A 24,482-nucleotide genomic window follows, 5' to 3' on the forward strand; every position below is an offset into this window, starting at 1 on the left:
CATATGAAGACCTGGACCTGCATAGACAATTTTCTGTTACAGGCTGTAGTATCTGTTGCGAACTTCAAATATTGAATTTGAAACAATTTAGGTGAATAATGTCGCTAAAATCGTCAAAATACCGAATATTGGGGGTACCCTTATATGAAGGCTATACGAAGACCTGGACCTGCATAGACAATTTTCTGGCACAGGGTGTAGTTCCCATTACAAACTCTAAATACGAAAATTGTAACAATTCCGGTTAATAATGTCGCTAAAATCATCAAAATACCGAATATCGGTGGGTACCGTTGTATGGGGGCTATACGATATTGTGGACCTATATAGACAATTCTCTTCCAAGGGGCAAAGTACCCACAAAGGACTTCTTGTATAGAATTTCAGACAATTCCATTAAAAAATGTGACTAAAATCATAAAAATAACGAATATCGTGGGGTACCTTTATATGGGGGCTTTCCGATAACGTGGACCTATATAGATAATTCTCTTCCAGGGGGTGAAATACTCACAGAGAACTCCTTGTGTAGAGTTTCGAGCAATTCCATGTGGATGAGATCATAAAAATAACGAATATCGTGGGGTACCGTTATATGGGGGCTATACGCTATCGTGGACCGATATAGTCCATCTTAGAACTTGATCTGCCTGAATTTTTGAAAATAATTTAATGATCCCTTAAAAGTGGATTTTAAAACATTTTTCTTCAATAATGGTTTTTTGGTTTTAAAATTAACAAAAATATTTTTCAATAATTTTTTGTTTTTTTTTTGTTTTAAAATTCAAAAAAAAAATCTTTTTTTTCAATATTTTTTTTTTTTTTTGTTTTCAAAATTCCTTATTTTATTTTTTTTTTATTTTCTTCTCAAATATATAAAAAAAAAATTAACAACTAGACTATGAAAAAAACCCCGTTAATCCTCCTTCAAATGATATTCAAATTCATTTTCGCCACCGCTGCGATTAAAAATGCTCACATATGCCCAGGTGGTGCCAAATTTCAAAATCGCCAGATACGGCAAGTATTCAATTAGCAGTTCATTTAACCACGCCCGGAAATTCAAATAACAACGAACAATGTCGAATTTGTGCAGATATGTGATTAGGATGAGGGCATAGAAGACAATGAAACGATCGATCCAACTCAGGTCCTTGTAGTACAAATGTTGTTGGGGATCGGGTTTCCGCCAGGGGGGATAGTCAAATTTGAAATATTCATAACCTTTGACATAGCATAGGCGTTTGGTGAAATAGACAAATGAACCAACGGTCAGTGTGGTGTTGATGTGCCACAGGCCTTCTAGCAGGGCCTTGGACATTTCTTTAAATTCCTCTGAGGGATTTTCCAGGGCCGGTTCGTAGACTTTACGCATGACAATGGAGAGGCGTAATTTCGTCTCCAGCCAATTACGTCCGCAAATATTGTATTCATCTTTGATGCCGAGTAGGTAACCCAAAACACGCCACATGTGGGATGTTGCCTCCAGGAAGTGTTCGTCATCCAATTGGATGCGATGGGCCCCCAAAGATAGGAATCCAATAAATCCAAACTGGGTGAGAGCCAAATCTTTTTGTGTTATTTGTCCCGCCCCCAGTTTAGCACAGGCTCGACTTGATCTTGAATGGGCCTTGCGCACCGCTCTCAGGCTAGTCCAAAAACGGGAGGATTTGTCAGATGCTGAATATTTATACCAGGAATTTGTGTGCAGTAGGGTTCGTACATATCGGCGATAGGCTGTGGCGGGACTCGATGATTGCCGGGTGCATATGAGGACTTTGAGAATGGATGGTATGGCCAGAACGGCCACTAAGCCGGATAACATGCCCGATTGTATGACAAATCTGTATTTGTTCATGAAACTTTGACCCCTGAAAGAGAAAAAATGGAAAAAATTATTTAAAAAAATTAAAAATTAATAAAAAAATAAAATTAAAAAAAAATAAAAAGATATTAAAAAAAATTAAAAGATATTAAAAAAAATTAAATTATTTAAATTAAATTAAAAAAAATAAAAATTAAAAAAAATAAATTAAAAAAATTAAAAAGAAATAAAAATTAAAAAAAAAATAATTAAATTAAAAATTAATTAACAAAAATTATATACACAAAAAAATAAAATTAATTAAATTAAATTAAAAAAATAAAAATTAAAAAAAAAATAATTTAAAAAAATTAAAAAGAAATAAAAATTAAAAAAAAATTAATTAAATTAAAAATTAATTAAGAAAAATTATATACACAAAAAAGAAGATATTAAAAAAAATAAAATTAATTAAATTAATTTAAAAAAATAAAAATTAAATATAAAAAAAAATTAAAAATTAAAAAAAAAAATTAAAAATTAAAAAAAATTAATTAAATTAAATTAAAAATTAATTTAAAAAAAAATTATATAAATATTTCAATACACCCCATTACACTCGTTGATTTGAACTGAGCTGTACAGATGTGCCTGTGTGTGTGGGTGGGTATTAAGAGAATGTGTTTATACCCTCCACCATAGCTGCTAGTATGGAGGGTATATTAAGTTCGTCATTCCATTTGTAACTCATCGAAATAATAATTTTAGACCCAGCAAAGTATACATATTCTTGATCAGCGTAAAATTCTAAGACAATTTAGCCCTGTCGATAGGTCCGCCTGTTCGTTCGTGTGTCTGTCTGTTATAATAACGCTAGAGTCAAAACGAATAAAGATAGGCAGCTAAATTTTTGCACAGATCAGTCTTTTGTCTGCAGGCAGGTCAAGTTCGAAGATTGACTATATCGGTCCACCATATCGTGGCCCCCATACAACAGTACCCCACGATATTCGGAATTTTGATGATTGTAGCCACATTTTTTTAATGGAATTGTCTGAAATTTTACACAAGGAGCCCTTTGTGGGTGCTTTGTCCCCTGGAAGAGTATTGTCTATATGGGTCCACGATATCGTATAGCTCCCATATAACGGTACCCCCCATATTCGGTATTTTGATGATGGTAGCTACATTTTTCAATGGAATTGTCTGAAAATCCACCAAAGGAGTTCCTTCTGAGTACTTTACCGCCTGGAAGAGTATTGTCTATATGGGTCCGCGATATCGTATAGCCCGCATGTAACGGTTCCTCCCGATATTCGGTATTTTGATGATTGCAGCCAAAGTTTTTAATGGAATTGTCTGAAATTCTACACAAGAAGTACTTTGTGGGTACTTTATCCCCCGGAAGAGAATTGTCCATATAGGTCCACGATATCGCATAGCCCCCATATAACGGTACCTCCCGATATTCGATGTTTTAATGATTATAGCCAAAATTTTCAATGGAATTGTCTGAAAATCCACAAAAGGAGTTCCTTCTGAGTACCTTACCCCCTGGAAGTGAATTGTCTATATAGGTTCACGATAGCGTATAGTCCCCATACAACGGTACCCCCGATATTCGGTATTTAGATGATTTTATCGACATTATTCACCGGAATTGTTTCAAATTTGGTATTTAAAGTTCGTAATGGGTACTACAGCCTGTGACAGAAAATTGTCTATGCAGGTCCAGGTCTTCGTGTAGGCCCCATATATCAGTACCTCCCAATATTCGGTATTTTGAAGATTTTAGTTTCAATATTTAGCGAAATTGTTTGAAATTTCGTTTTTGAAGTTCCTGATAGGTACTACAGCCTATGCCAGAAAATTGTCTATGCAGGGTCAGGTCTTCGTATAGCCCCCATATAGAGGTACCCCCCGATATTCGGTATTTTGAGGATTTTAGCGACATTATTCACCGGAGTTGTTTCAAATTTTGTACTTAGAGTTCGTTATAGGAGCTACACCCTATGCCAGAAAATTGTCAATGCTGGTCCAGGTCTTCATATAGGCCCCATATATCAGTACTTCCCAATATTCGGAATTTTGACGATTTTAGGAACAATATTCAACGAAATTGTTTGAAATTTCGTATTTGAAGTTAGTAAAAGGTACTACATCCTGTGACGAAAAATTGGGTATGACGGCCCACGTCTTCGTATAGACTCCATAAAACGATACCCCCCGAAATCGGTATTTTGATGATTTTAGCGACATTATTCACCGATGTTGTTTCTAATTTCGTATTTAGAGTTCGTAATGGGAACTACACCCTCTGCCAGAAAATTATGTATGCAGGTCCAGGTGTTCGTATAGGTCCCATATAAATGTACCTCCTAATATTCGGTATTTTGACGATTTAAGGTACAATATTCACCGAAATTGTTTAAAATTTCCTATTTATAGTTCGTAATGGGAACTACACCCAATACCAGAAAATTGTCTTCGTATAGGTCTCATATATCAGTACCTCCCTGCATTCGGTATTTTGATGATTTTAGCGACATTATTCACCGAAATTGTTTAAAATTTCATATTTGAAGTTCCTAATAGGTACTACACCCTATGCCACAAAATTGCATATGCAGGCCCACGTCTTCGTATATGCCTCATATATCAGAACCTCTCTATATTCGGTATTTTGAAGATTTTAGGTACAACATTTACCGAAATTGTTTGAAATTTCGTTCTTAAAGTTCCTGATAGGTACTACAGCCTACGCCAGAAAATTGTCTATGTAGGCCTAGATCTTCCTATAGGACCCATATATCAGTACCTCCCGATATTCGGTATTTTAACGATTTAAGGAACATTATTTCCCGGAATTGTTTCAAATTTCGTATTTAGAGTTCCTAATGGGAACTACACTCTAAGCGAAAAAATTGTCTATACAGGCCCACGTCTTCGTATAGGCACCATATATCAGTACCTCCCTATATTCGGTATTTTGATGATTTTAGCGACATTATTCACCGAAATTGTTTAAAATTCATATTTGAACTTCGTGATAGGTACTACAGCCTATGGCAGAAAATTGTCTATACAGGCCCAGGTCTTCCTATAGGCCCCATATAACGATACCCCCCATATTCGGTATTTTGATGACTTTAGCGACATTATTCACCGGAAATGTTTCAAATTTGGTATTTGAAGTTCTTGGTACGTACTACAACCTACGACAAAAAATTGCGTATGCAGGTCTTCGTATGGGCCCCATATAACCGTACCTCCCAATATTCGATATTTTGACGATTTTAGGTACATTATTCATCGGATTTTTTTTCATATTTCGTATTTGAATATTGTAATAGCTTATGACAGAATGTTGCCTATGTAGTACCACGTCGTCGTATAGTCCCCAATATAACGGCTATATTCGGTATGTGTAAGATTTTAACAACATTTTTAACGGATTTAATTGTTTTTCTGAAAATTTACAAATTCGTTCCCAATGGTGGAGGGTATTCAAGGTTCGGTCCGACCGAACTTACTGCTTTTCTACTTGTTTTTATCAATCTATTTTATACTGTAACCTGACAAGCTAATATATATGAATAGTAAATTTAAAATGAGGAGGGGAGGAGAGGAGGTGGTGTAGTATTACTTACTGTTTGAACAAATGCTCATCATACCAGGGTGGCAATTCCATTTCATAACCACTGTCCCCCTCATTGCATCCATTCTCCAGTAGATGTTTCAAATAAGCTTCAGCTTCTGGCTGTTCCTCGATCGCCGTTTCTGCATCGCCATTCAAGCATGTCACTCGTTTGTTTTGATTATTGTCGATCGCATTGCACTTTTCCCCAGCTGTAGGCGATAAAAATGTGAAGCATTTCGATTTTATTGTCACTTGTTATAATTATCGGTTGAAATGATAATGAGGGGCAATAAAACATATAGTTTTCTTTCTTTTTTTTTGCGATGGATGATCATCAAGGGATCGTGTTGTCAAAGTCCAAACAAACACTTGCGGATTTATTCGGATTAACTATTTTCTATATTACGAATGTATTTCCTAATGGCCAATCTGTCATGGAACATTGTAGATAATTTATGAAGATGAAATAATTGGCGTATATTAAAAAATAATTATTTTGGGTGGAGATTTTTCTATGGTCCAGCAGGCGTAGAGAGATCTCAGTTTCCAGTTCTTTGATAAAGCGACCCAGTTCCATTTTTATATCCTCAGCAATATGGATAGAGAGGGTATATATCATTTGATGCTGCCAAAACGTGATTCATTGAAATAACGGTTTTAGACCCTAGGTCTCTTTGGATAAAATCAGTTTCAGGACATTTGTAGTCGATCTAGCGATGTCCATCTGCCTGTCTGGCTGTTTGGTGCATACGATAGCTCTCGAAGGGAGTATCCGATTTTATCCAAACTTGGTACATCGTAATATTATTATAAAACTAAGTTTCAGTCCGGAGATGAGTAATTTCGGTCCACTCCTTCGGATACCTCCCACACAAAATGTCAACATATTCAAAGAAAATATTTTACTGCACAGAAGGAGAAAGGATATTCCGATTTGGCTCCAACTTTGCAAGTCCTAATATTTGCATCAGCGCTAGGTAATGTGTGAAAATGGACAATATCGGTCTACTCCATCAAATAGCTCCCCCACAAAGGGTCAAAATTTGGAATAATTATAACTCTTATAAAATGTGATGTAACGGTCCGATTGTCTTCAAATTACACACATCACAATATTTTTATTAACCTGAGGTCTGGTGTGAAGATGAAATATATCGGTCTACTCCTTCTGGTACCTCCCCCACAAAATGTCGAAATTTTCAAAAAAAAAAAAAAAAACACATATCTTCTGCACAGAAAGAGAAAGGATAATCCAATTTTGCTGCAACTTTGCAAATCCTAATATCTGCATCAGTGCTAGGTCAGGTGCGAAAATGAAAAATATCGGTCCACTCCAACAAGTACCTCCCCCACAAGGGGTCAAAATTTTGAATAACTACAACTATTAAAAAATGTGTTGTAGAAGTCCGATTGTCTTCAAATTATCCACATTACAATATTTTTAATAACTCAAGGAGTGGTGCGAAGAAGGAATACATCGGTCCACTCCTTCTGGTACCTCTCCCACAAAGGGTCAAAATTTTGAATATTCACGAAGCTCATAAAACGAGAAATTAATCTCCGGTTCCATTCAGACTTGGTACATCCCAATATTTCTATTAACACAAGCTCAGTTGTAAAAATGGTAGAGATCGGACTATTATTTCTGGTACCTCCCCCACAAAGGGTCATAATTTTGAATAGCCATGAAGTTCATAAAACACGTAATTAACATCCGATTCCATTCAGACTTGGCACATTTCAATATTTCCATCAGCCCCCAATCTGTTATAAAGATAGAAGAGATCGGACCATTCCTTCTGGTACCTCCCCCACAAAGGTTTGAAGTTTTGAATATCCAAAATGATTATAAAATCTGAAATAAGCATTCCATACTCTTGCTATTTTACACATCCCATTTTTTCTACTAACACAAGATTTGCTATGAAGATGGGATATGTCGGTCCACTCCTTCGTATACCTCCCCCACAAAGGGTCAACATTTTGAATATTCATGAAGCTCATAAAACACTAGAAATTAACATCCGATTCCATTCAGACTTGGTAAATCTCAATATTTCCATCAACACAAGATCTGTTGTAAATATGGTAGAGATCGGACCACTTCTTCTGGTACCTCCCCCACAAAGGGTCGAAGTTTTGAATAACCAAAACTGTTATAAAATCCGAAATAAGCATCCGGTTCTCTTCATATATCACACATCCCATTATTTCTAACAGCACAATATATGCTGTGAAGATGGGATATATCGGTCCACTCCTTCTGGTACCTCCCCCACAAAGGGTCAAAATTTTGAATATCATTGAGGCTCATAAAACGCGAAAATAACGTCCAATATCATTTAGACTTGGTACATCTCAATATTTCCATCAACACAAGATCTGTTGTAAATATGGTAGAGATCGGACCACTCCTTCTGGTACCTCTCCCACAATGGGTCGAAGTTTTGAATAACCAAAACGATAATAAAATCCGAAATAAGAATCCGATTCTCTTCATATAACACACATCTCATTATTTCTACCAGCACAAGATCTGCTATGAAGATGGGATATATCGGTCCACTCCTTCTGGTACCTTCCTCACAAAGGATCAAAATTTTGAATATCCATGAAATTCACAAAACACGAAATTAACATCAGATTCCATTCAGACTTGGCATATCTCAATATTTCCATGAAAATAAGATCTGTTGTAAAGATAGTAGAGATCGGACCATTTCTTCTGGTACCTCCCCACAAAGCTTTCAATTTTTTTGAAAAACAAAACGCTCAAAGAAAGCCAAATAAGCATCCAAATCTGTTCAAATTTCAAACATATAACGTTTTTGTTAACACAAGATCTGTTGTGAAAATGATATGTATCTGCCAATCCCTTCTGGTACCTCACCCACAAAGGGCAACAATTTTCAATACTTTTATCTGTCATAACTTGCGAAACAAGTCGGCGATTCTATACAACTTGCTATATCTAAATATTTTTCTCAACCAGAAACCTAAGATGAATATGGAATTTATCGGAATTTATGATTTCGTATAAAATTGGATATAAATGTTCGATTTTCTTTTAATTTTGCCCATATCAATATTTTTATCTGTATTAGATGAAGTATGAAAATGGAATACTTCGGTCGACTATATCTGGTACTTCACGCACATTTTGACATTTCCTAAAAACATTTCCTAAATATCTCATATAAAGTGAAGGAAGTCGTCGATATATTACAAACTTGGCACGTCACAATATTTATATCATATTTATTTAGGTCCGATGCGAAATGGGCAATATTGGCCTATTCCCCCGGAGCCTTCACCATTTAGGATCAACAAATTAAAAAAAAAAAAAAAAAAAACTTAAAATAATCCAACTTTGGCTGGCTTTTTAACTTTTTAAAATACCATTCTCTTAAGTGTTATCGATTAATCCTCTCGAAATGCTTGAATTCCCCCCATTTCAATGCCAACTGCCACTCTGCATTCTTGTTTGTTTTGATTCTCGGCCAAAGAGAAAGTTTTCACACGTTGGGATGAACACACAAACACACCAATGTAAACTGTGTGTGGCAGCAGCATTACATTTATTTTTTGGGAGGCCACTCTCTCTCTCTATTGGCATGGTAAACATTCCAATTTGATTTTTGTTGTTGTTCTTCTTCTTCGTTACCATTCATTATCATGATTTCTATTTATTTTTGAGCTAATTTTCCTTTTTTTTGCAATTGTCAGTCAGGCATGCCTTCGAAAAATATATTTTGTGCTCTCAGTCACGCAAATAAAACTCGCCCCTCACCGAGCAATTCGTATACGCTTACCCGTGTTGTTATTTTCATAATTTATATCCATGTCCATGGCTTTGCATTTATCCATTGTAGCTGTATCATCCGTTGTAGTGCACCCAGACTTGAATTAAATTACATTCGATTACAGCAGCAGAGAAGATGAAACGGAAATCGTTAGCACCTCGCAGTTTACATAACCCAAGCCCCAACCGACAATTCAAAACCCTTTTTAAACGATTGTCTTGTTAATCTTCTTTGTAAACAATAAACGAGATAGTAAAGTTGCGCAAAGCTTAGTTGCCGCCGTTTTTCCCGAAATGCCCAACCGTCGTTCACCAAAGATAGTAATGCACTAAGGCACACACACAGGTGGAGCAGCAGAAAACATTGAGAACACACCACAGAGCCCACCATGCCACAGACTTTCACTCACCACTCTGTTGTTGCCATTGATGTGGTCAATGTTAGTTAACATCAGACACAATGTTAATAACAGCAAAGAAATACGACATAAAGACGGGTATTTCTGTGGCTCTTTTCAAGAGAGGAGTAATTTAATGGAGTTGAACAGAAGAAGAAAAACTGACAACACGAGTGGATTTGATCTCTGAATAGTTTTTCTTTATATGTGTTTCCTTTAAATTTTTTCCGAAGCAGATGGCCAATATTGATTAATTGTTATCTGACCTAAGAATGATAAAAATATTACAACGTGACAGATTTGGACTATATCGATATAAGATATGTGCAAATTTTTGGAAAATATGCGTGGTAACAGATGTAGCGGACCGAAGTATTCCATTTTCATACTCCATCTAATATAGATTAAAATACAGGTATGGGCAAAATTACAGGAAAATCAAACATTTATATCCATTTTTATGCGAAATCATAAATTCCGATAAATTCCATATTCATCTCAGGTTTCTGGTTGAGAGAAATATTTGGATATAGCAAGTTGTAAAGAATCGCCGACTTTTTCCGCAAGTTATGACAGATGATAGTATTGCGGATTGTGGGTGAGTTACCAGAGTGTGTTCGCAGATATATATCATCTTCACAACAGATCTTGTGTTAGCCAAAATGTTTGTATGTGTGACATTTAAAGAGAGTTGGATGCTTATCTCACTTTCTTTGAGCGTTTAATTCTTCAAAACCTTAAACCCTATGTGGGGGAGGTACCAGAAGTAATGGTCCGATCTCTATCATGTTTATAACAGATCTTGTTTTGATGGATATATTGAGATATACCAAGTCTGAATGAAATCGGATGTTAATTTCGCGTACCAGAAGAAGTGGTCCAATACCTACCACCTTTATAACATATTTTGTGTTTATGCAAATATTGAGATGTACCAAGTCTGAATCAAATCGGATGTTAATTTCGTGTTTTATGAGGTTCATGATTTTTCAAAATTTTTCACCCTTTGTGGGGAAGGTGGGGAAGGGTTAATAAAAATATTGGGATGTGTGCAATTTGAATACAATCGGACTCTTACGTCACATTTCATAATAGTTGTAATAATTCAAAAATTGTACCCTTTGTGGGGGAGGTACCTGATGAAGTCGACCGATATTGTCTATTTTCGCACCTGACGTAGCACTCACGCAAATATTCGGATTTGCAAAAACTTCTCTTTCTGTGCAAAAAAATATTTTTTTTAAATTTTCGACCGGGAAGATACCAGAAGGAGCGGACCGATATATTCCACTTTAACACCAGACCTTGGGTTAATAAAAATATTGGGATGTGTGAAATTTGATGACAATCGGACTCTTACATCACTTTTTATAAGAGATGTAATTATTCAAAATGTTGACCGTTTATGGGAGAGTTACTTGATGGAGTGGGCCGATAATGTCCATTTTCGTACCTGAAGTAGCACTCACGCAAATATTAGAAAATATATTTTTGAAATATTTCGACCTTTTGTGTGGAAGGTACCAAAAGGAGTGGACCGATATTGACCATCTCCGAACTCGATTTAAGTTTGATAATAATATTACGATGTACCATGTTTGGACAAAATCGGATACTCCCTTCGAGAGTTATCGTGCGCACCAGCCAGACAGACGGACGAACGGACGAATATCGCTAAATCGACTCCAAATATCCTAAAACGGATTTTGTCCATAGAGACTTGAGCCTCGTTTTGGCCGTATCAAATGATATATACCCTCTCTAGCCATGTGGCTGAGGGTATAATGATAAGTAGTTAATGATAACATAATGTTTTTTTCAACCAATTTAACTGTTTTAAATAAATTGTTCATTTGTTGAACAGCTACCAGTTTCATTGTATTATGAATTGTAAATTTGTAATGTAAACAAAAATAACATAACATTTATTGGCACTGTAAAATCCACCATATTCTTTGCCTCTGTAGTTGGCAACACTTGTAATTGCATGTGCCTGAAAGTATGCTACGAATATGTGACAATGAAATGGAACAATTGATACGTTTACACAGAACATCGTGATTTGTAATTGCATTTGTTGTTAACACTTGGGAATAAAGAAATAGAGAATATGGAGAATAAAATATTAAGTTCGCCATTCCGTTTGGAAATAAGCATTTTAGACATTTTAAGGATTTATGTCACATTTTTCATCGGAATTTTATCAAATTTGATATTTACAGTTCGTATTGAATACTACTTTTGCTGACAGAAAATTGCTTATACAGATCGACATCTTCGAACAACTTCGATAGGAGGGTACCTCCCTATATTTGGTATTTTAATGATTTCAGCTAAACAACAAAATTTCGGTATTTTAATGATTTTTAGCTGCATTTTTCAAATGAATTATTTCAAACTTGTTATTTGCAGTTCGTAATAGGCGCTGCCTTTTCTAGAATATATGTCCACTTTTTCTTATAGTCCCATATAAATATAACACCTGATATTCAGAAGGAAAATAAAGAAAAAAAATCATTTTACAACGGACTTTTTAACACATTGAGAATTCCTTCCTTCCAAATGGTAGAGGGTATTAAGTGTTTGTCCCGGCCGAACTTAGCCGCTTTTTTACTTTACCGTTTTTGTTTGGTTAAGGCTTTCTGTATGGTCAAGGCCATATAAAAATGACTCTAAACAAAGTTTGACTGAGAATATAACATTTTTTTGGAATTGTAATATACCAACCGAATATTAACAAACCCACTGAGAATTTTCCTCTCACCGCAGATTGACTGTTGCAGAGTGAAACTTTAAGCAAATTTTCAGGGCATCCGAAAAATACATACATTTGTCAAAAATTATTTTTTACCCCAATATTGATGATATTATTTTTTGGCATCTATTAAATTTACACACTCCATTTGCTCAGAGACACATAATGAAATTCGGTGTAGAATATTTCTCCCTTTGACACTTTTTCTAAAATGTCGAAGTATTATCGAAGATTTTGACTCAGATTTGAAACGGATAAAATTAATAGTCAAAAACGTACCATAAAATTTTTTCTTGTAATATAAATTTCGAATATAATTTTCATAAAAACTATTTTACCTAGATGTGTAGTTTCTTTTGAGACTTATAGTGAAATTTGATGGAGAATATTTCATCTTTTGATACTTTTTATCTACAACGAAGTTTTATGCTACTATCATGCATCAAATCCAAAAGGGACCGAAGAAACATCCATGAAAAATAGGAAATATTTTTGCGTTATTTTTAGCAAAATTTAAATAACAATTTTCTTGATATAGAATAGAAACAGAGATTTCTTTTCTTTGGTAACTTATTGTGAAATTTGATGAAGAACATTCTTGTCTTCGAAGTCATCTTTCTTCAATGATGTTTTGTGGGAGAATTTTGTATAAACTCATAGCCGTTAAAAATAACTTATCACATAATCATTACTTTTAATGCATATAAAATTCCAATGTAATTTTCTCAAAAACTATTATACCTAGATGCACGGGTTCTTCTGAGACATTTACTGAAATTTTATGTAGAATATATCCTCTTTTGCAATATTTTGTCTAAAACGAAGTTTTATGTCAGTTTCATTCATTAACTCGGAGAAGAATATAATTAAATCGATGAAAAAATAGGATATATTTTCTTTTTTTTTTACGACAAAATTGAATTGAATATTTTCTCAATATTAATTAAATAAAGAGATTTTTTGTTTTTGGTGACTTATAGTGAAATTTGAGGGAGAACATATTTCTCTTTGACGTAATCCATTAAAAATGAAGTTTTGTGTGCGAATTTTGCAGAAACTCATAGCCGTTAAAAATCTCATCACATAATTATCACTTGTAGTACATATATAATTCCAACGTAATTTTCTCGAAAACTATTATACCCAGATGTATAGGTTATTCTGAGACTTATAGTGAAATTCGATGTAGAATATATCCCCCTTTGCAATATTTTGTCTAAAATGAATTTTTATGTTACTTTCATGCATCAAAACGAAAAAGGGCTGAGGACAAATCCATGAAAATAAAAACGAAATATTTGTGACTTTTTTGACAAAAATGAAATGAATATTTTCTTGATATTAAATAAATATAGAGATTTCTTGTCTTTTGTGACTTAGAGTGAAATTTGATGGAGAATATTTTTGTCTTTGACGTCATCATTCTAACATGAGGTTTTATTTTACTTCCAAGTATCAACTCGAAAAAGGATGGAAGTAAAATCTATAAAAAAACTGGAAATATTTTCCTGTTCTTTTACGACAAAATTGAATTTTATATTTTCTCAATATTAAATAAATATAGAGATTTCTTGTCTTTGGTGACTTATAGTGAAATTTGATGGAAAATATTTTTATCTTTGACGTCATTCCTCTAAAATGAGGTTTTATGTTACTTCCAAGTATCAACTCGAAAAAGGATGGAAGTAAAATCTATCAAAAAACTGGAAATATTTTCATGTTCTTTTACGACAAAATTGAATCGAATATTTTCTCGATATTAAATAAATATAGAGATTTCTTGTCTTTAGTGACTTATAGTGAAATTTGATGGAGAATATTTTTATCTTTGACGTCATTCCTCTAAAATGAGGTTTTATGTTACTTCCAAGTATCAACTCGAAAAAGGATGGAAGTAAAATCTATCAAAAAACTGGAAATATTTTCATGTTCTTTTACGACAAAATTGAATCGAATATTTTCTCGATATTAAATAAATATAGAGATTTCTTGTCTTTAGTGACTTATAGTGAAATTTGATGGAGAATATTTTTATCTTTGACGTCATCCCTCTAAAATGAGGTTTTATGTTACTTCCAAGTATCAACTCGAAAAAGGATGGAAGTAAAATCTATTAAAAAACTGGAAATATTTTCCTGTTCTTTTACGACAAAATTGAATTGAATATTTTCTCAATATTAAATAAATATAGAGATTTCTTGTCTTTGGTAACTTATAGTGAAATTTGATGGAAAATATTTTTGTCTTTGACGTCATTTTCCTAAAACGATGCTTTGTAGGAGAATTTTGCAAAAACTCGTAGCCGTTAAAAAACTAATCATATAAAAATAATTTGTAATAAATATAAAATTCCAATGCCATTTTCTCGAAAACTATTATACCCACTTGTATACTTTATTTTCAGACTTATACTGAAATTCGATAGAGAATATATCCTTCTTTGAAAGTTTCTGTATAAAACGAAGTATTATGTCAGTTTTATGCATTAACTCGAAAAAAGACGAAAGAAAAGATATCCAAAAATATAGGAAATATTTACTATTTTTGTAGACAAAATTGAATCGAATATTTTCTCGATATTAAATCAATCTAGAGATTTCTTGTCTTTGGTGACTTTTAGTGAAATTTGATGGAGAATATTTTTGTCTCTGACGTCATCCTCCTAAAATTATGTTTTGCAGGAGAATTTGACATAAACTCACATAAAGTACGATTTTAACCCTAAAATGCGTTAACAAATTAATATTCCTGGCATCTAGGTAAGACTTAGAGTTTTGGTGTATTCTAAGACCTATAGTAGAATTTCATGACGAATAATTTTGTGGAACATTTTCCATTTTTTCTATCCCATTTAAGGGGAGTTTTTAAGCATTTTTTGGAAAAAGGACCAAAAAGACCCCTTTGGTGACTCGCTAGAGGGTTAAAATTGTCGACCAAAATAATTTTCGAAGTGTTATTAGTAATATTGCCAAAGACACTATATACCTAAAATGAATGGATTTCAAGATATCATGATTCGAAATTTTCCAAAAAAAAAAAAAATTGGAAGATGAGGGGGGGTAAACTTTTTCCCTCCATTTAGGTTACTGCCCAATGTAAATTTTAACAACCTTAATACTTCTTTTTGTTTATCTTCTAATTTTTCTTCTTCTATTCTTAGCTCTATTTCCAGAATCCACTGGGCTTTTCCTGCAATTTTCGAAAAAAAAGGAAAGAAGCAGCTAAGTTCCGCGGGTCCAACTTTTTATAATCTTGGAAGGAACTTGAAAAATTTTAAAATAAATGCCATCAAAAAATACCGCTCAAATGAAAATTTGAAATTTGAAACAATTCCGTTAAATTATGTCGCTAATATCATCAAAATACCGAATAAAGGGAGGTACCACTTTATGGGGGCTATACTAAAATGTTGACCTGCATAGACAATTTTCTTTCATGGGTTGTAGTACCCATTACGAATTTCAAATACGAAATTTGGTGCAAATCCGGTGAATAATGTTGCGAAAATCCTGGAAATACCGAATATTTCCAAATAGCGTTATATGGGAGCTCTACTAAAACGTAGAGCTATATAGGCAATTCTCTTCCAAGGGGTAAGGTACTCACAAAGAACTCCTTGTGTAGAATTCCAGACAATTCCATTGAAAAATGTGGCTAAAATCATCAAAATTCCGAATATCGGAGGGCACCATTGTAGTGGGCTATACGATATCGTGAACCTATATAGAAAATTCTTTTTCAGGGGGTAAAGTACTTACAGAGAACTCCTTGTGTAGAATTTCAAACAATTCCATTGGAAAATGTGGCTAAAATCATCGAAATACCGAATAACGGGAGGTACAATTATATGGGGGCTATACGATATCGTGGACCTATATAGACAATTATTTTTCAGGGGGTAAAGTACTCAGAGGAAACTCCTTGTGCAGAATTTCAAACAATTCCATGAAAAAATGTGGCTAAAATCATCAAAATACCGAATATCGGGAGGTACAGTTATATGGGGGCTATACGATATCGTGGACCTATATAGACAATTCTTTTTCAGGGGGTAAAGTATTTACAGAGAACTCTTTGTGTATAATTTCAGAAAATTCCATTAAGAAATGTGATTAAAATCATCAAAGTTCCGAATATCGGGAGGTACCGTTATATGGGGGCTATACGATATCGTGGACCTATATAGAAAATCTTCTTCCAGGGGGTAAAGTACTTACAGAGAACTCTTTGTGTAGAATTTCAGACAATTCCATTGAAAAATGTGGCTAAAATCATCGAAATACCGAATAACGGGAGGTACAATTATATGGGGGCTATACGATATCGTGGACCTGTATAGTCAATTCTTTTTCAGGGGGTAGAGTAGTCACCAAGAACTGCTTGTGTAGAATTTCAGACAATTCCATTAAAAAGTGAGGTTAAAATCATCAAAATACCCAATATCGGAGGGCACCATTGTATGGGGGCTATACAATATCGTGGACCTATATAGACAATTCCCTTTCAGGGAGTAAAGTACTCAGAGGGAACTCCTTGTGGGGATTTTCAGCCTATTCCATTGAAAAATGTGGCTAAAATCATCAAAATACCGAATATCAGGAGGTACAGTTATATGGGGGATATATGATATCGTGAACCTATATAGAAAATTCTCTTTCAGGGGGTAAAGTAGCCACGAAGAACAGCTTGTGTAGAATTTCAGACAATTCCATTGAAAAATGTGGCTAAAATAATCAAAATACCGAATATTGGAAGGTACAGTTATATGGGGGCTATACGGTATCGTGGACCTATATAGCCAATTCTTTTTCAGGGGGTAAGGTTGTCACGAAGAACTGCTTGTGTAGAATTTCAGACAATTCCATTGAAAAATGTGGCTAAAACCATTAAAATACCGAATGTAGGGAGGTACAGTTATATGGGGGCTATACGATATCGTGGACCTATATAGCCAATTTTCTTTCAGGGGGTAAAGTAGTCACTAAGAGCTGCTTGTGTAGAATTTCAGCCTATTCCATTGAAAAATGTGGCTAAAATCATTAAAATTCCGAATATCGGGAGATACAGTTATATGGGGGCTATACGATATCGTGGACCTATACAGACAATTCTTTTTCAGGGGGTAAAGTACTCACAGAGAACTCCTTGTGGGGATTTTCAGCCTATTCCATTGAAAAATGTGGCTAAAACCATCAAAATTCCGAATATCGGGGGGCACCATTGTAAGAGGGCTATACGATATTGTGGCCCGATATAGCCCATCTTCGAGCTTGACCTGTCTGCAGACAAAAGACTGATCTGTGCAAAATTTTAGCTTCCTATCTTTATTCGTTTTGGCTCTAACGTGACTACAACAGACGGACGGACGGACATGCGAACGGACGGACAGGGCTATATGGTGTTAGGATTTTTACGCTGATCCAGGATATATATACTTTCTTGAGTCTAAATTTATTATTTCCATGAGTTACAAACGGAACGACGAACTTAAAATACCCTCCTCCAAATATCCTCCATTTACGTCATTCAAATAATACGGTTAAAGTGGTTCATTTTTATCCGCTTCATATTATTTTGGAAAAATGTTGGAATATATTCAATGGCTCCGTTATCGGCATTCAAAATTGACCACTTTTGTCCATTCTATTTAGTTCTAATTTACATAACCTCAAAATCTAGTTAATATGCAGATCCAAGATGAAGAACCGACAAAAAATGACTCCCTAATGAGTTTTTTTTTCTTTCTAAAATCCGAAAAAAAAAAATCGAAAATGATTTCTTCTAAATCTGCCAAAGCAAAGAAATTTTACTTTTAAACATGACAATCACTTTTTCTGTTTTTTGGACGATGCCATACTTCAACGATCATCCAAACAGCCAACCGAACGACCAATCAGCCAGCCAGCCAGCCAACCAACTACCGCAACACAACCCACTTTTGGTCTCGTTTAGCGGACACTGGGGCAGAGAATTGGCATTACAAAAAAAAATCCCGCTGCAAAAAAGTAGAAAAAAGAGAATAACAATAATGCGCAAAAAATCCCAAACTGAGGGGAGGAAGAAAGGGAGGGGGTCGCTGAGGGGCCAATGTTGGTTGGCCAACGTAACCTTAATTCTGATTCACTTTCATATGTGACACGACCACGTTAACAATGTTGCTTGGCCAACACTGTGCCATAAGGGCCATAAGAAAAAGTGAGGGGAGGGGAGGGAGGGAAGCGAAGAAGGAGAAGAGGCTTTAAGTGGTCAAAAAGAAAGACACAAAGAACACAGAATATTAAGCACAACAGTCGGTCAGTCAGCCGCGGTGACCAACAGAATTTTTTTAACCGCCAAACAATGCCGCAGACGCAAATGCCTCCAACAACAACGCCAATACTACAACCACAACCACACCAAAAACCAACAAACAAACCGAACAGATACGAACCGAAGCGACCACAGATTTTTTATTTGTTTAACAGTTTGTGGCATTTGCTGCTGCGGCTGCCACTTTTGTGAATATTTAATTTACGGAAAAATATATTAACGACAACGTTGACCCAGTTAACCAAAAACACACACACACACTCACACTCACACTCACGCACTTGGCTGTCCCACAACACCGCCACTCCAAGTGATCAGCGAACCGGCATTCATGCACGCACACACACACACACCGGTAAATTCAGACTCACCCATTTCTCCCCGCCGCCAGAGTGAGAGAGAGAGAGAGAAAGAGAGAGAGGGTTCTAAGACTGCGTTCCCAAGTTGCTAATTAATCGATGACAGTGTCGGCAAAGTTGGAGCTGAAAAAAACCCAACTTCCGAGACAAGCTTCGATTTTCGGATTTTTTTCTTTACTTTTCATGATCATGGTTCGGAATCTGTTGGGCGTCGTTTTTTTTTTGCATAAAACGGAACAAAAACAAAGCTGCATTACAAAGAAAGTGTAAAAGTGGTGGCGGACAAAGTTCGCAGCAAATTCGGTGTTTTGAGATCATTTATAGGTAGAAGTTCTTTAAATGCTCCTTTGCTATATTGTAGCTGGTTCTCAGAGACCATCATGGTCATGGTTCGGAATTTGTTGGACGTTGTTTTTGCATAAAACAGAACAAAAACAAAGCAAAGAAAGTGTAAAAGTAATGGGGAGGACAAAATTCGTAGCAAATTCGCCGTTTTGAGATTTTTTATAGGTAGAAGTTCTTTAAATGGAACTAATAGTCACAGAGACCTCTGTGGATTATCCCAGATTCAACTGATGTTGAGTAGCTGCTTATAGAGGACGCTGTTGTAAAGTAGCTGGCCTCAAAGGCCGCTGCTGTTATTTGGGTGGATTTCGGCATTTTTTCTGTCTAGTAAATGACCTTCTGAGGCCTCTGAACCGATAATCTCGACTTTTAACCCCTGGTGTAGGGTCGATGGTCTTCAGAGGCCGCTGCTGTTGAATAGCTGGATTCCGGTATCTTTTCTATCGAATATATGGCCTTCAGGGGCCTCTTTTGCCGAATATCTCGACTTTTAACCTCTGAAGTATAGTAGATGGTCTTCAGAGGCCGCTGCTGTTGATTAGCTGGATTCCGGTATCTTTTCTGTCGAGTAAATGGCCTTCAGAGGCCTCTGTTGCCGACTATCTCGAATTTTAACCCCTGGTGTAGGGTAGATGGTCTTCAGAGGTCGCTGCTGTTAATTGTGTGGATTTCGGCATATTTTCTGTCTAGTAAATGACCTCCTGAGGCCTCTGCTGCCGAATATCTCGACTTTTAACCTCAAATGTAGGATAGATGATCTTCATAGGTGGCTGCTGTTGATTAGCTGGATTCCGGCATATTTTCTGTCGAATATATGGCCTTCAGAGGCCTCTGTTGCCGACTATCTCGACTTTTAACCGCTAATGTAGGGTAGATGGTCTTCAGAGGTCGCTGCTGTTAATTGTGTGGATTTCGGCATCTTTTCTGTCTAGTAAATGACCTCCTGAGGCCTCTTCTGCCGAATATCTCGACTTTTAACCTCTGATGTAGGATAGATGGTCTTCAGAGGCCGCTGCTGTTGATTAGCTGGATTCCGGCATCTTTTCTGTCTAGTAAATGGCCTTCAGAGGCTTCTGTTGCCGAATATCTCGACTTTTAACCTCTGATGTAGGGTAGATGGTCCTCAGAAGCCGCTGCGGTTGAGTAGCTGGATTTCGGTATACTTTCTGTCGAGTAAATGGCCTTCAGATGCCTCTGTTACCGACTATCTCGATTTTTAACCTCTGATGTAGGGAAGATGGTCTCCAGAGGCCGCTGCTGTTTATTAGCTGGATTCCGGTATCTTTCCTGTCGAGTAAATGAACTTCGGAGGCCTCTGCTGCCGAATATCTCAACTTTTAACCTCTGATGTAGGGTAGATGGTCTTCAGAGGCCGCTGCTGTTGATTAGCTGGATTTCGGCATTTTTTCTGTATAGTAAATGACCTTCTGAGGCCTCTGCTGCCGAATGTCTCGACTTCTAACCTCTGATGTAGGTTAGATGGTCTCCGGAGTCCACTGATTTTGATTAGCTGGATTCCGTATCTTTTCTGTCGAGTAAAAAGCCTTCAGAGGCCTCTGTTGCCGACTATCTTGACTTTTAATCTCTGAAGTAGGGTAGATGGTCTCCCGAGGCTACTGCTGTTGAGTAGCTGGATTTAGGTATTTTTTCTGGAGAATATATGGCCTTAAGAGGACTCTTTTGCCGAATATCTCGACTTCAAGCCTTCAATGTAGGGCAGATGACCTTCGAAGGAGTTTGTTTTCGGACAGCTCAACTCCGAGGTCTTTCCTATGGTGTACCTAGTCTTTAGAGGCCACTGATGTTGAGTAGGTGGATTCCGTTGTCATTTCTGTCGAATATATGGCCTTCGCAAGACTCTTTTGCTGAATATCTCGACTTCATGCCTTCGATGTACGGTTGCTGGCCTTCAGAGGAGTTCAAATCCGAGGCCTTTGCCAGAGTATAGCTGGTCTTCAGAGGCCGGAGCTGTTAAGTAGATAGATTTCGGTATCTTTTCTCTTGAGTATATGACCTTTAGAGGCCTCTGTTGGCGAATAGCTCGACATCAAGCCTTCAATGTAGGGTAGCTGGCCTTCAGAGGCCTTTGTTTTCGGACAGCTGGTCTTTAGAGGTCAACGCTGTTTTGTAGCTGGATTTCGGTATCTTTTCTGTAGAATATATGGACTTCAGGGCCTTCTGAACGTCAAGCCTTCGATGTAGGGCAGCTGGCCTTTAGAGTTATTTTTTCGAGTAGCTCAACATGGAGGTCTTTGCCTCAGTACTACAGTAAAGTAACTGTTCCTTGAGATCTTCAGAGCTCTCTTCTATCGAGTAGCTCGACTTGAAGTCCCCTGCTGGAGAGTAGTTTACCTTTAGAGCTCTCTGCACCGAGGTCCTAGCGGCAGAGCAACTGCTGTAGAGTAGCTTATCTCAGAGACATTCAGAGCTCACTGTTGTCGAGTAGTAGTTCAACTCCGTGACCTTTAACGTATAGAAGTCGGCCTCTGCAGTAAAGTCACAGTTCCTAAAGATCTTCAGAGTTGTCTGCTGTCGAGTAGCTCGACTTCGGAGTGTTTGCTTAAGAGCGTGTCTTCAGAGCCAACTGCAGTCAAGTTGCTAGACTTCGAGGTCTTTGCTGCAGAGAAACTGCACTAGAGTAGCTGATCTCAGAGACCTTCAGAGCCATAGCCGGCCCTTAGAGGCTCCTGCCTGGAGTGGAGTAGCGTCCGTTGTAAAGTTGTTCGACTCCGCGACCTATGCCATGTAGTAGTTGGCCTCTGAGGCTTCTGCTGTTAACACGATGGCTCTTAGAAGCTCCTGTCATCGAGTCTTTGGCCTTCAAAGTCGTCTGCTGTAGGGTAGCTCGACACAGAGGCCTTTCCATTTGACTACCTGGCCTCAGAGGTCACTGCTGTTGAGTAGCAAGATTCCGGGATCTTTTCCATCGACTAAATGGCCTTCAGGGGCCTCTGTTATCGAATATTTCGACTTCGCGCCTTCTATGTAGGGTAGCTGGCTTTCAGAGGCCTTTTTTCTAGTATCTCGACTTGGAGGCATTTGCTGTAGAGTATCTGGCCTCAGAGGCCACTGCAGTATAGTAACTGTTCCTAGAGATTTGCAGAGCACTTTGCTGCAGAGTAACAGCAGTTGTGTTGCTGATCCCAGAGAGCCCTTCAGAGTCCTCTATTGTTGAATAGTTCGACTCCGTGACCATCACGTATAGTAGTTGGCCTTTGAGTCCTTTGCAAGCAGCTGGCCTTCAGACTCCTCTGCTGTAGGGTAGCTCGACTCCAAGGCCTTTGATATAGTGTAGTGTAGTTCCATAGGATATTGTAGCTGGTTTTCAGAGGCCTCTGTTGTCGAGTAGCTGGCCTTCAGAGACCCCTGTTGTCGAGCATCTCGTCTTTAAGGCTAGTTGATCTTCAGATGCCTCTGTTGTTGAGTAGCTCGACTTGGAGGCCTATTCTGTAGAGTAACTGGCCTCAGAGGAAACTGCAGTAGAATAGCCGGACTATTGTAGAGTCCTCAGCTGCGAGTAGATGGTGTAATTGGTTTCTGAGACCATTGGCGTTTCGAGCCCTCTTCTGGTAGATCGACTTCGATAGCTAGAATATTCTTTAAAGTACCAGAAAACCTCTTTAAGCTTTTCCATGGCCAGGAGACGTTTTAGAACCGTTAAAATGCTTTAAAGCTTTTCTTCTTTAAAGCTTAAAAGCTTTTTTAACCAGAAGACCTCTTAACCTCCATAATCAGAAGACGTTTTATGACCATTAAAGCTCCTTAAAAGCTTTTAGATCAGAAAAAGTATTAAAGTTTATCTATGAGCGGGAGATGCTTTAAAGCTCTTCTATGACCGAGCTAAATCAATTATATGGCCAAATGTTTTCAATGGTCAGAAGATCTTCTGAAACTATCCGGTAACTATAGAAGATCCCTTGAAGCTCTTCTAAGGCTAGAGTATCCTTTCGAGAACTTTAAACCTTTTTTATGGACCAGAGAATTTTTAAAGCTTAAAAATTCTCTGGTCCATAAAGCTTTTTTAAATTTATTTATTATCCGACATGACAAATATATACACTAATGTTATTCCATGAATAGGAGGCCTTATAAAGCTTTACATTGTGAAAGCTCTTCTATATCCAGAAGACATTAAGAGCTAGATGACTATCAAAAGCTCAAATCAACAACAAAGCTTTCCATTGTGAAAGCTGTATTATAGACAGAAGGAATTTATAGCTAGGAGACAATCGAAAGCTCTTCTATGGCAGAATAATTTTTTAGGATATATTTAAGGATGTGTAGAAGACCTTAAAAGCTCATCCATGGAAAAGTATATTAATGTTATTCTATAAATAGAAGGCCTTAGAAAGCTTTCCATTTTGAAAGCTCTTCTATATCCAAAAGGTATTTATAGCTAGGTGACCATCAAAAGCTAAATCGACTTTGAAAGCTTTCCGTTGTAAAAGCTTTAGAAAGCATTTATAGCTAGAAGACCATCGAAAGCTCTACTATGACAAAATACCATTTAAGGATACATTTAAGGATGGATAGAAGACCTTAAAAGCTCTTCGATTGAAAAATGCCTTAATGATATTCTATAAATAAAAGGCCTGATAAAGTTTTCCATCGTGAAAGCTCTTCTATATCTAAAAGGCATTTGAAAGCAGTTCTATACATGGGAGTAATGTAAAAGCTCTTCTATGACAAAATACCATTTAAAGCTCTTTCTCTAAAAAAAGGTGAAATTTTTTGTCTTCTTCTATGGCTAAAAGCTTTTGCATTGTTTGAAGATATCCTTAAACTCTTCTATCGTCAGAAGATCTTTAAGAAACCTTTTTTGAGCTAGTAGCTAAAGTTGTTGAATGAAAAGGCATTTGAAAGCAATTCTATACATGGGAGTAATTTAAAAGCTCTTCTATGACAGAATACCATTTAAAGCTCTTTCTCTCTAAAAAAGAATGACATTTTTTGTCTTATTCTATGGCTAAAAGCTTTTGCATTGTTTGAAGATCTCCTTAAACTCTTCTATCATCAGAAGACCTTTAAGAACCCTTTTTTTAGCTAGAAGCTAAAGCTCTGACTGAAAAG

General features: G+C 36.5%; 1 protein-coding gene across 1 annotated transcript; it reads right to left on the bottom strand.

Moving 5' to 3' along the window:
* Positions 1–863: 863 nt before the first annotated feature.
* On the bottom strand, positions 864–9,586 carry LOC101896112 (uncharacterized). Its single transcript, XM_059123362.1, has 3 exons — positions 9,257–9,586; positions 5,455–5,653; positions 864–1,871 (listed from the first exon to the last, which is right to left on the bottom strand). Exons 1-3 carry the CDS (start codon positions 9,309–9,311, stop codon positions 917–919), a joined length of 1,209 nt encoding a protein of 402 aa, XP_058979345.1. The 5' UTR covers positions 9,312–9,586; the 3' UTR covers positions 864–916.
* Between the last annotated feature and the right edge of the window lie 14,896 nt (positions 9,587–24,482).

Source organism: Musca domestica, unplaced genomic scaffold, assembly GCF_030504385.1.
Source record: "Musca domestica strain aabys unplaced genomic scaffold, Musca_domestica.polishedcontigs.V.1.1 24, whole genome shotgun sequence".
NCBI classification, from domain to species: domain Eukaryota; kingdom Metazoa; phylum Arthropoda; class Insecta; order Diptera; family Muscidae; genus Musca; species Musca domestica.

Excerpts from the sequence above, each read along its gene's own strand:
- LOC101896112 (XM_059123362.1), bottom strand. The coding sequence starts at position 9,311 with ATGGATAAATGCAAAGCCATGGACATGGATATAAATTATGAAAATAAC. Across the intron at positions 5,654-9,256 it reads TTATGAAAATAACAACACGG|CTGGGGAAAAGTGCAATGCG; the intron begins GTAAGCGTATAC and ends TATCGCCTACAG. Across the intron at positions 1,872-5,454 it reads GATGAGCATTTGTTCAAACA|GGGTCAAAGTTTCATGAACA; the intron begins GTAAGTAATACT and ends TTTCTCTTTCAG.